Source organism: Ictalurus punctatus, chromosome 1, assembly GCF_001660625.3.
Source record: "Ictalurus punctatus breed USDA103 chromosome 1, Coco_2.0, whole genome shotgun sequence".
In the NCBI taxonomy this organism is placed as follows: domain Eukaryota; kingdom Metazoa; phylum Chordata; class Actinopteri; order Siluriformes; family Ictaluridae; genus Ictalurus; species Ictalurus punctatus.
The window spans coordinates 27,608,172-27,621,609 of record NC_030416.2 but is presented as its reverse complement, the minus strand read 5'-3'; the positions used below and the strand labels follow the sequence as shown (position 1 = coordinate 27,621,609).

The window sequence follows — 13,438 nt, the reverse complement described above, 5'->3', positions numbered from 1 at the left end:
ACAGTTTCGCTGGGGAACATTTGATTGGTGATTCAACAGAAATGTATTCACAGCCCATGTATTTCTGCCCAGTCATGCAACTTTAGCTGGCCCCGTCATCATTAGCTAACATTGTTCAGAAACACATAATAACAATCTCGGACATTTCCCATTAGGACCTCATAATCATGACCTCATTTAAATGTGTAAATACAGTTCTAACTATTTAAAGCAGATATTGTTGTTGAGTATATGCTTGGTAGACTTGCAGCAGATTTATTCAAAAGGAAATGCTGTTAATAGACTCTTAGACTTATTATCTAAAAGCTTTTTTTTTGCACTCTGTAATGAATTACTTTTGATGATTAGCATATTTCAGATTGTAAACTAGAAAAGATGTTATGTCTGTTGATCATCACTTTGTCGATGAATTAAGATGCTATTAAGTGAGCAGACATCTATTTAAGATAAGATTTAGTATTATTTTTGGTTGGACTCATTTCATTAGAATAGCAATTAGGACAGTGCTGGCACTCAATAACATGACCTGCAGTACAAAGATGTAGGACACTGACTTAAATAGATGGATATGTTTCCTGATATGCCTTGTCATACCATGATAACAACTAAAGTACCTTCCAGTAATATATAAGCTCATGAATACAATATTTGCAGTCAGATTTTATGCATGAAAAAAGCACGGTCTCAATGTCTTTAAGTCCGCCACCTACTGAAATTTGGATCGATGAGAAAATGTGGCCCAGCCATGCTTTTAACTGTCTTTGATTACTCTAACTTTATGATCAGTTTAGAAGGAAGGAGGGAGAGGATGCCACTTATCACTTCAATACACATGATGAATGATAAATAAGCACTTGTGTAAGCACAGCCAGCTTTTAATGATAGTTTTAATGCTGCGTTTGTGGGAAAAACCACCAACATCGTCTGCTCCTCTTTAATTTAAACTAACAATGCCATTGTCCAAAACAATAGCACCTGATCAGGAAGCACTCAGGCAGACGCTGCAATCTGATAAGCGTTGCTGTAGAGTGCTTTGGTGTCATACATGTGAGTCCAGGCAACACAAGAGACACATTTAAGGCCATGCTGCTGAAACCAGGAATGCTGACAGCTGGAGGCTGAGGATGGGGCAGTCCACTAATCGTGACCTGCCACGGATCCTCCTTCAGCTCCCGTCACCTAAAAGCACTCCAAGCCTGGACTGGCAGAGTGAGTCAGCGGAAAAAGGGGATAGTGTGAAAACTAGGGGGGATAAAATGGAAGACTCAACCTGACTTTGGCATTGGTACTGATGTCAAAGCAATTGTACACATAATCTTCCAGTCACTCCCTTTAGCTGAGGCAGAAACACAACTGTTATAACCTGCTTACTATTCCCTACAGCAGGAGCACCACATAGCTCTATTATAGAAAAATAAAATTGTGATCGAAGCCAACAATTTCATACGCTTACACAGGTTTGGTCTACAACAGTAGTCGTATTCACAATGTTAGCCAGATCCACGCAAGTATTAACCTGTATCAAACCTAATGACAATAAAGTAATTGAGCCATCTATAGACTGAATATATGTGTCTATCGAAATGATAAATTTGTGAGATGTCAGAAGAGATGTTGCTATCTCTGCTTGCTGTCTTCCTCATGGAGCATTCAGCGATTGAAAGAGTGTACTGGATAATGTCCACTGTATTTTTAGATACCACTACAAAAAAATGGTGCACTACATAGTGAATAGGGCATGAGTTATTTTGATGCTGTTTGTTGTCACAGTGTTTCCCATATGTCATTATATAAGAACTGAAGATTTGACTTTAATCACATATTTCCTTCAATATGTTTATTGGCAAATAGATTGTGTACATATGGCACTGTGTATGGAAGTTGTGTTGGCATTTAGATATAACACAATGTTGGTGACAGGTTACTTTACGTTTCTCATTTGCAGGCAACTATTTTAAAGAGGATGGATCCAGAGATGCCTTAATATGTGGATTTGCAAGTGATGCTGGGTAAGTGAAATACATTTTATTTGCTATTGGATAAGTAGTCACCTGGAGCCTCTTTAAAAGCTGTAAGGCTTATTCTTAAGAAAAATTGGCTAATTAGGGATTGACCTATTGGATCTGCTCCATTTATTATTATTATTATTTATTTATTTAATTTTATTTATTTTTCCCCCACAATGACCTGCATTTTAGAGGGCCTAAACATACCAGGAAACTCATGAAACTTTGCAGATGCGTCAGAACCGGTGAAAATTGACATCTGATAGGGGTTCCAGAATCGAGTGTGGCAAAATGGCTCGATAGCACCACCTACAAAATTTCAACGATGTGCGGTTTGCACTACGTTTCACCTAAATGTACAAAATTAAGTATACACGTGTAACATGCCAATATGTACAAAAAAGTCTCTTGAACCCATGCCCTAAACTCAACAGGAAGTCAGCCATTTTCATTTTTTTCTTCAATTATTGCTCTGTTTTTGCCATTTCCAGGCCTCGTACTTTAACGAACTCCTCCTAGAGATTTCATAGGATCAAGATCATATTTGGTCAGTCTAATCCAAAGGCCTTAGCATAGTGAAATTTTGAATCTTTTGAGTTTTCATTGAAGGGCGTGTCTGTGGTGGCCTGACAAAGTTTGATATGAAACTAATCACATTTTTGAGGCCTAAACATGCTCGAATTCAGACGTACAATGTTCAATCTCCACCAAACTTCATATGTTTGATAAGCGTCCTGGCCTGAGAAGTCTACATGCCAATATTCAGTTATAGTCATACCGCCACCTACTGCCAACAGGAAATGACATGTTTTATATCGTGATACACTCCTAACAACATATAAGTGCAAAAAAAGTGCTAAAAAGAAAATGGAATAGTATTCCCCTGGTAGAGCAGCCCCAGCGTGCACCAGGGTTCGAGGGCCTGTTCATTGCTGATTGCAGCTTTAATTTCATGTTTAAACTCTATCTCACATTTTTTAGAGCTATAAAAAATATGTAAGATGATGATGGGATGAATCAAAGGTGAGTCTGTGGAGTAATTGGGTTGGTTATTGTACAGCAGTTGGGCTTTCCAGTGGTCTAAGGCAATAGATTGAGTTCCTGTCAGAGTGTGACTAAAGCAAACGGGACTAGGCGGCTTTGAATGCCTGAATCAGCACAAGCGTGTGTGTATGCATGAGTCAGTGGCCTTGAAAAGCTCTCCTCAGTACCAGATGGAACATGCAAGCCGCCAGCCACTAAAATACAGCTTCTAAAAGTTGTGCTTTCAAGAGAACTTTGAGTTTGGTTGTTTTTTTTAATATTCATGATAGACGGTAACATGATAGACTGTAATTTAAAGTGAACTGACTATATCATACTGTTTTACTGATGCTGAAAGTTATAGCTGTCACCACCCATTATTTATTGAAAGTGCTGGATCTTTTTTAAAATGGTAAACCCGTTTTATTAACATAGACAAATTTGTAGGGTAATGCCAAGCTATATGTCACTTTAAGTATGTATTAAAAGTAACCTTTTAATAATTTTTTTATTCAACCAGAACAACACATCTTACATGTCTGCTAGCTGAACTTCAGTCCCTGGATACACTGAGATTGATTAATAATATTGCATGTAGTTGGCTAATGACAGTAATATTTAATGCCAATATTATTTGATGTTAATGTGATACATTGTAAAACCAGTGCATACAGTAATCCTGTACTGTACATCTACTTTTAATTACTCTGATGAACCATATATAGAACATCTACAGTTAAAAGTTACTTTTTCTTCCAGTTCATCATACTGAGGCTTCAAGCTTGTTCTTTTCTGTCAGAGTGTAAATAGTACATAGTTATAGGCTGCATCCGAATATCCCTATTACCCTACTATACAGTAGGCGAAAAGCAGTACACCAGTAGGCGAGAAATTCCCGGATGACCTGCTGCTTCCGCTGACATTCTGAATTACACAAGCAATGGACACTGCCCTATCCCATAAGGCAATAAGACTGGCACGAAAGAGCTGTAAGAATCAAAAAACGGCGGAAGGCAGTGTGTCGGCTTGCTTTAAGTTGTACGGCACATGACAATGCCAACATGGTGGATGTAGTAGGTCCGGATTGTATTCATGCTACACACATATACTGATCAGTACGTTCCATATCAACAGCCAAGCAGTAGGTACTGAATTGACTGCAGTAGGTACCGTCACAGTATGTGATTTCACGCAGCCATCGATTGGCCAGTTTCGCCTATGTTGTATCCATCCTATGTTCATCCTGGATGATGATTGGCTGTCTGATAGAACCTTAAAAAAAACAAATTTATCTGTTTATCTGTTAACCAAAAAAAAAAAACCCTTTATTCACCCAACAGGAGAATAATGTGACATGTGGCAATGTTTATGTTGTTAACTCATTTTTGATCAAAATATGCCTACAGTGCTAATAGTCCTGTGTGATCTCAGAGCATAAATATCCAGCTGCTCTTTTCAGACATAATACATTCGTTGTAATATAGAAGTTATTTTAAGCAACATCATCTTTAAGGCTAAAGCTCTATAGTATCAATACATTAACTCCAGTCTACTGCCCTGCACTCTGAAAATCATTACCACAAGGCTGACAGTTTTCCTCTGCCATATCCATTATGTTTAGGTGACTATAACCCATACGATGCTACCCTGGGCTTCAAAATGTCTGCTACAGCTCGTTCAGATGTCTGTTATTGACCATTAGGAACATTAGGAACATTAAGACTTGTCTGCTTTATGTGGGATTTTAAAAAATGAGTATAAAAAAGAGAAGATATGACGGAAATAGTTTATTTAAGATACCATTAGAGAAAAATATATCTCTTAAGGAGATGAGCACTACATTTGGAGTGCTGGTACTGTAGTTAGAGGGTGAAGTACAGTGACATTGAAGTAATTTGTTTACTTCATGTCCATGCCCAAAATATTTTTGTTTTGGCTTTGCTATAACGTACTGGCAGAATAACACATTAATCAGAGTTTTATTTTCTCATGGAGAATCTATTCACTGGCATAAACCTGACCATTTCAGAAATGCTAGTAATTGCAAGCATTAAATGCTATAGATGGATAGATGGATAGCTAGATAGATAGATAGATAGATAGATAGACAGACAGACAGTTAGACAGACAGACAGACAGACAGACTGCATTTTATCATAGAGCTCACAGTTCTTTAAGGAATCCACTTACACCTTACACTTATTACAAATAGCTTATATTGCCCAGAAGGTTAGACCAATTAATGACATGTATTGACCTTGTCTTAGCTTCCAAAAAGCACCATAGCACAACGATAATCACAAGTTGGACAGGCAAATATGACTTTGAACTCTCGAATGGCTAAGATTGTTTTAATGCTCCTGTGGGATTTAGTAGTAATGCTGAACTATAATGCACTGGGAACTGGGAACTATAATGCACTGTACTCAACAGCAACAAAAGCCTTTAAAATGTCACAATTCAATCACAATTTCAAATCATCTCAGCATTACCTTTTCTTTTTCTTTATTCTTTTATACCTCCACTTTGTACCTTTTGACCACACTGCTCTTAGCTATACATTAGAAGCTATATAGGCAGACAAAAGTCCTACAGCAGACGAGGAAGACTTTTTTCCTTTGGACAGCTGACATTTACAAATCAAGCAAGTGCATGTAATTGCCATCAGAGAGTTCAAGTAAATAAATTAAATAAAACAATAGTGAAGAGCGAACGGGAATATTGATGGCTTAGAAGGAATCATCATCTCTCTGAGGCTTCTAGGGTTTCATGCTAAGTATCTCTGCTCCTCTGGATTTTAAGTGCTGTTCGATGAGATGTAGACAGTAATTGCTGTACATGCTTTTTATTACTGAGGTTCAAAATGATGGCCTCCTACAGGTTTTGGCCCAGTTGCAAATTGTTAAAACAGTATCTTAAAAGCAGCTACTAATCGATAATGTGGTATTTAAAATTCCAAAGCATTTTCCCCTGTAGCAATGGCACTAGAAATTGAACACAGAAAATACACTACATTCTCCTTGTGTTTTTGGGTTGTAGCCATGATGGTCTAATATTGTTGTAAATTATAAAGAGGCCTGTAACATCTATCCAAAACAAAGGATGTAACTATTTGTCTTGTCCAATGATAAGAACATTGACTTAGACTTGTGTACAGCAGAGAGTCATGGATGCTCTTTTGTGGAAAGCTTTTGTTTTTTAAGCAATATACTGGTTAGAAATCGTGGCAGTGGTGGAAAAAGTGTATGTACCAAATAATGTAACAAATTAAAAAAGCAGAATATAAAAAGTCTGCAAATAAATGTACATTAGATTTATTCACCTTCAGTATATCTTGGTCAGGGTCACAGTGGACACAGAGCCTATCCTGGGAACACTATAGGCATGAGGTGGGAATACACCCTGCCTGGGATGCTGGTCCATTTATAAAACACTGTTCTCTCATGCTGACTAATAAAATACATTTCCTCAGTACACCAAATATATCTGTTAAAATTGATCCATCTATTTAAGCGCAATGCAGAAGTAATTACATGGTGTTAAGGCATGTTCATTAAAGCAAGACAGACTATATATAAACCATGATTAGGTTGTATTTTGAAACCTCTGAACATAACACTAGTGATCATTATAGGTCACCCAAGTGAACAGATCAAGGTTTTGGGTTTAAGCCAGAACAAGTTTGACTCTAAATAGCTCAGCAGAACCCAACTAGCTTCTTTCCATCTCAGACCAAATGTTTGTTCATTAATTAAAGTATTCATTGTTAGCCAATGCTTTAGCAGCTATTCCAATTTTTTTGACACGTTGATGATTATTGTTAAAAAGATTATTTTAGTACTACAGTTAATAACTTTGGTAAAAATTCCTCAGACATTGCTTGATTGTGCATGAATTGTGTGAAGGAAGGCACATAATGTTGTCACCTTGTCAGTGTGGACAGAAATCTACACTCAGCATAGAGGCAGAATCACTAGGTTTTGAAGCCTGCTTGGCATCCCCGTCCTCCCCTTGCCCCCCCCCCCCCCCCCCTTGTCTCTATTGTTTCAGTATGGACAGGGGTGTTGCATGCACTGCCAATGTACCCTTTCTCTGACCCAACACTCATGCCATGAGTCCAGCCCCTGCTCTCCCTGTTATATGTGGCCTTTCGCCAACTATGGGACCTCATCAGTGGCTGGTTCACAGTTTTGGGGTAGGGAAAGCTTGCTGTCAAATACCTATTGTAGCTCATCATTGTATTGTGAGGCTAAAAAAAAAGAGCAGATTCTCTCTCGTTTTTCTTCTTCTTTGTTCCAAATGGTAAAACGCAATAAACCAACCAAATGCAATATGAGCCCTGTTACCATTTTAAGTTACCATTTTGGTCCATGCTAATTATAATTTAGCTCCTGCCAATCATTTTGATCAGTGTGGTCATTTAATTCAACCCCAGGCATTCTAAGATTGTGACCGTTGTTCACTGGAAGTAACCTGTATTACAGTTTGGCATAGCCTTCTAACATAACACACACTGAAAAAAGGACTGCTGTATAGGAACAAGGCGACTGTGCTTTACGTGCACAAGCATTGAACACCAATTCCCAGAGTCCCTCACCCTGGCCTTGTCTTCGCCTCTTTCTCATTCCCTGGACCCCAGCAGTACAGAGGTACTCACAAGCTCCTAAAATAGCTTATGTTAGAATGGCTTGTGCTTCAGTGATATGATCCCAGCTGCTATTGTGCTGAGTGAGAGGACTTTCTTTGACAAATTCTCCAAGTAACTCCATGCTAAGGTTCACATCAACCTTCAATCACAACGGCATTAGACTGCCACTCTGTATTTCAGAAGATCATTGATTGGGATAACGATTTGTTGGGTGTGTTATCAATGCCCCTACAGTTGATGCTGTTTGTATGCCAGGTGCTGGCAGGATCTAATTGCACACACAAAGGGATGTGCATGTATATTAAGTTTTCACTGCATATCACAATATTTTTCAATATTAACAGTAACCCTCAAGCACAATTCATTTCCTAGAAGAAGATGGGAAAAAACAAAGTCTTATAATTAGGTTGTTCCAGCATCATTCTAAAGGTTAGACTACGATACTGCAAATAGTTTTAATCAGTGGAACATTGCTTTGATAGCACATGTTTGCATCGCTGATTGTTCGAGATGTATCTGAGGGTGCTGTCGGTACAGCAGGGTACAAAGCCTCCGTTCAAGACGAAGTCAAGTGGGGCCCATCCATTAGCACCTCCTCCATGGCAAGGTGTCTGAGAGCGATAGAGTCCATCATCTCACACCCTCACACTCATAGTGGCCTGGCACTAGACATTGCCATCCTGAGGAAAGCAAAGCTGCTAGGAGATGGAATAGGGGGCAGTGCCATGGTCTGCTGGCGCCACTGGCCTCTCAACTCACCCATGCTGACAGTCCATCACCTCATCTGGTGGCCCCATGACAGCTTGAGGTGTAAGAGGTGCTTCACCTTTGCTCTTCAGGTTAGGGAATTCTAGAAACATGTGGCACTGGAGGCAAAATTTGATGGCATGTTTATAATTATAATAAACTTTATTACACAATGAAGTCCCATGCACTGAAGTCCTGAAGAATAGGAATGTAAGTGAATATGAAGGCATTATTTGGCATGAACAGATAATATGTTCCAAGCAGATACAAATACAGATGCAAAAATGAAGCAGGTTTTATTCGTTTGTTTGTTTTTCTGTCTATTGCCAGTGATTTGCTCCAGTAGTTTGACCTGAACACTAAGCTCTGAAATAAAAACTTATTACTTCCATATTTTAATACAAATTCACAAAACAAATTCATGAAATTAATCTGCTTTTATTTATAGAGTCACACTCCATATATCCCATGCAGATCACATGCTGTGCACAGGGCAGCATAGCTCTGCTGGGGTCTCCAAAAATAATCTTTTAATTTAAAAATAATAACTTGGATTTTTCATCATTCTTAAATGAACTTTCTGTTATCCTTTTAAAAAGAAAATCTAACTGGGAAATCATATGGACTCTGTTTTGTCTAGCAGCATCACTGTGTCTCAGCTTCATAGTAGATTCTTATAACGTGTCGAGCAAACTTTTTTTATCTTTCTAGAATGTAACAAACCCAAAACCTGAAGTAAATCTGAATCTATTTCTGTCAACTATAAACCATAGTTCCCTAGTTTGGGAAGGACAAAGATAGTTAGCTAGCTTACTCATTAGAATGCTTGCCAGAAAGCTACACATGGCATCTGGTTGAGATCAGGATGTTCAGGAAATAAATAAAGTTATGTTCTGTAATTTGGTACTTGTTATTATAATTTGGGAATGAAAAAACTAGCCCTGGATTTTTTTTAGTGTTCTCCAGTGTTTCCAGAGGCATAGTGGAGGGTTCAAAAAGTCTGGTTTAGGCCACACCCACTTCTCATCTCCAGTTCAAATTTGAATACAGATACAGATATTTGGAGCACTAAACAGATACATATACATATATTGGAATTGTGTTACACCCCTAGTGTGAAATGAACCTGAGAATTTTCACTTGACAATTGCTGCTTTCTTTTCCACAGGAAATGTCCAGATGGTTTTGACTGTCTGAAGACAGGACGTAATCCGAACTATGGCTACACCAGCTTTGACACCTTTGGCTGGGCATTTCTCTCCCTCTTCAGGCTCATGACACAGGACTTCTGGGAAAACTTATACCATCAGGTCTGCATCTTCCCAGTCTGTGTAATAGACTAGATTAATTCCTGTGATTCCATTTGATGTGATATTTCATGGAGATATTCCATCTCATAAAACTGCTAATCTAAATTTTGACTAACTCGATTTGCTCAGACTCTACGGTCTGCGGGAAAGACCTACATGGTGTTCTTTGTGGTGGTGATCTTCCTGGGCTCCTTCTACCTGGTGAATCTGATCCTGGCAGTTGTAGCTATGGCCTATGAAGAGCAGAACCAAGCTACCCTTGCTGAGGCGATACAGAAAGAGAAAGAGTTTCAGCTCGCTATGGAACAGCTAAAAAAAGAACAGCATGTATGTGTGCACTTTTCATTGACATTTTTAATGGTAATCTTAATTGAGGTTAATTGTAAAATTTCAGAAGAAATTAGAACTTTTTTGTGTGTGGTGTTAATTCAGAAATCCAACACTTACAGCTGGCATCATGAATAATTATATTATATGAATAATTATGATGTGTAAAGAAAATTCTTTGATTTTCTTGCCTTTATGTTTATATACCTCGGTCTTCTCAGCTTGACAATTCACCTCTCTTATCCCACCATGCCTTACAGGCAGCTCACAAATCTCAGGAGACTGAGTCAGTGTTGGCTCCTGACCTGTCTCCCTTGGCTTCTCATGAAGATAGAGAGCACAAGAACAGGAAGAAAAGCCTGAGGCCACTTTCAGAGGAGATGGAGAACAATGATGATGAAAAGTCACCAAAGCAAGATACTTTAGATGGAACAAAGGTAGATTGGTCTCCTGGATAATGCTGATAACATGTTTGAAATATGAAACAAATGGTGAAACCAAAAAAAAGCAAGATTCTTGAAAATTCACAACAATTCTCTGACTGAAGTTATATGAAACGATAAAGTTTAACATTAAAATTAGAGGCTGGGTTAGAGGTGTTCATAGCTGTTAGTACTTTGATTAAATTCAACCACATGCCTTCCGCTTTTCAAAACAACACAAATTTCTCATGAGAGAAATTGCCATTTCAGAAATGTTAATTATACTTACAATCAAGAACTGTGACTGAAAAACACTGTTGCATAGTGTAACTCATAGCGACAACTTTCTCTTAGAAATAAATCAGTTGCAATTTAGCAGATGCAGGTAACAGCACGTTTCAGATCAGTCTGTTCTTTGTTTTCAGCATTCACATGCTTTGGTGGTGCGAACATTGTCCTCGTGGACCAAAAGGGAAAGCCAGGGCAGTATCTTTAACTTCCGGCTGCGGAACAAAGAATCTGAAGCAGATGCTGACGATGAAATTAGCAATCATGGTGATCCAGAGAGTCGTCCTGGATCTCTTGTTCTGCCCTGGCAAAGGAGACGGATTAGTTCACATAGCACGAGCAGTCATGGCTCTCAGGTCTTCTACCCGAGCCTCAATATCAATGGAAAGCTGTTTGTTGCTATAGATCAGAACGGCATCTCGAGTCCAGGACCGCTGACCCCACTGCCATTACCCCCATGCACCATGAAGAAAGTCAAAGAAGAAAGTGTAAGTACCTCTGTCATTTTAATGGAAAGTGTACGTCTATTCAGTGATTAAGTTGATTTGGTTACACAACATGATCTAGTTTACCCAAAGAAAAGTGATGGTTTGAGGTGATGTACTCTTACTCGTATGCATTACATGTGGTGGCCTAGGAAAACCCTTCACATGGTATATTTTTCTCTTTTACATATATCTCAATCACTGGTTACCCCTAAAAGTGAAAAGGGACACAATTGCATTCACAGCCTCTATTCCACTTCCACTGAAACACAATGATTATCTAAAAGCAACTGTTATTTATTCATTTCATTGTCATTTAATGTAATGTAATAAATAAGATGTAATCATTATAATAATTTTTATGTTAAACACCTTATCACTTTATAACACCGTATATATCCACATCAGTCTTAGCCTCATCACTTGAAGTAAAAGTCGCTTACAGCATTTGAACCGGCCATACTAACATACATTTAGTCAGTTCTATACTGTTGACTAATTTTCCCATATATTTATTAGAACGTTTAAAATTCTGTCCTCTGAGTGTGTAAAAGCTCTCCTCTGTTTTTCCAAGGAGCATCACAGATATTTTATGTGATTACAAACTAAACGGATTAGCCTAATGTCTGTCTCGGTACAACACATAGCTGTCTAAAAACCTGACTGAAGCATGACATTCACTCTATGAAGAAGTCACACTTAAATAAATATGTTTTGGACATCTTTAGGCCCAGCAGAGCAAAATTTTTATCACTGCATTTCTTTTTTACCTGGCTCCTTAAACAACATGAGTTTTGCAGATACACTAATTATCAAAAGTGTTTAGACACCTGACTATCACAGCCATATCTTCCCCAAACTGTTGCCACAAAGTTGGAAGCACACAATTGTATAGAATGTCTTTGTATGATGTAGCATTACAGTCTCCCTTGCCTGGAACTAAGGGGTCTAAACATGTTCCAGCATGACAGTCCCCCTGTGCACAAAGCAAGGTGTTATAAAGACATGGTTTGTCAAGGTTGAAGTGGAAGCATTGAAGTGTCCTGCACAGAACCCTGACCTCAACCCCACTGAACACATTTGGGATGACTTGGAATGCTGACTGCATCCTAGGCCTCCTCACCTGACATCAGTGCCTGACCTCACTAATGCTCTTGTTGTAAAGCCTTCCCTGAAGGAGGACTAAATCTGGTGCTTGTGATGGTCAGGTGTCCACAAACTTTTGGCCAAATAGTGTATCTTAGAAAATTCAAATGTAAATAAAGACATTTCCATGTCATTTTTGGTGATTTTTATATGTTTAAAGTAAAGTAGATGTGACAAAGTATGTCATAAGCAGAAAAATCTAATTTTTTCATCATTTTTGGCTGTTTCCCAAAATGTTTTGGCTGTTTCCCAGAATGTTTTGGCTGTTTCCCAGAATGTTTGGCTGTTTCCCAGAATTTAGCCACAGTGACATCTGAAGGGTCTTTTTAGAGTTTTTGAAACCCATGAGAAAAGACTCTTTGTTGGTAACAGCCCTTTGCATTCGAGCCAGTTTTTAATTTACAATATCCAAATTTCCCACATGTGTTTCATATAAACTTCATTTAGCTCTTTAGACTTGGGGAAATACAGTACATAGTTAAAAATGCATTCTACAATTTAAGAAGATATAAACTATGCATACATTTCCAGAGCTGAAATCAGATTTGATATTTCCCGCTCTGATGTTCTAAACTATATTCCAAATTTCATTGATGGCAAAAAAAAAAACAAAAAAAAAAAAACATTATTATTGAAGGACAATAGACGCAAGACCTTAATGGTTTTGTTAATCAATTGGGATTTATTGACCTCCATTAAGAGCATTGGGAATCTGATACTACTGCAAATAAAAGTAGATAATTGATGAGACCTTTGCTGCTTTGATAATACTTTAACTGTTTATTTGTTTATCTGTTTATAAAGCTCCATTAGCAGCATTATGAAACTAATTCTACTACAAACAGATTTAGGTAACTGCTTCTGAATAAATAAATAATATTTAAAATCATAATTGATGCGGCAGTTGATCTATTTTAAGAGCAAACACACCTGTATTCAGACACCAAATTCTGAACTCAAACTACAGTATAAATGAACACTTAGAGAGTATGGCAAGCTTTTCCAGAGAAACAAAGCCTCTTTCTCCAAACCACCC

The 13,438-nt window shown here is 38.1% G+C and overlaps 1 protein-coding gene across 2 annotated transcripts in view; it reads left to right on the top strand.

Annotated features, from left to right (window-relative positions):
• scn5lab (sodium channel, voltage gated, type V-like, alpha b) overlaps positions 1 to 13,438 on the top strand; it is a 130,348-nt gene that overhangs the window by 40,540 nt on the left and 76,370 nt on the right. For both annotated transcript variants that reach the window (XM_017469225.3, XM_053683533.1), the window contains 5 exons: positions 1,946 to 2,009; positions 9,593 to 9,734; positions 9,864 to 10,061; positions 10,322 to 10,498; positions 10,909 to 11,259. In XM_017469225.3, the coding sequence (XP_017324714.1) occupies positions 1,946 to 2,009; positions 9,593 to 9,734; positions 9,864 to 10,061; positions 10,322 to 10,498; positions 10,909 to 11,259 (932 nt within the window). The remainder of the gene's footprint in view (positions 1 to 1,945; positions 2,010 to 9,592; positions 9,735 to 9,863; positions 10,062 to 10,321; positions 10,499 to 10,908; positions 11,260 to 13,438) is intronic.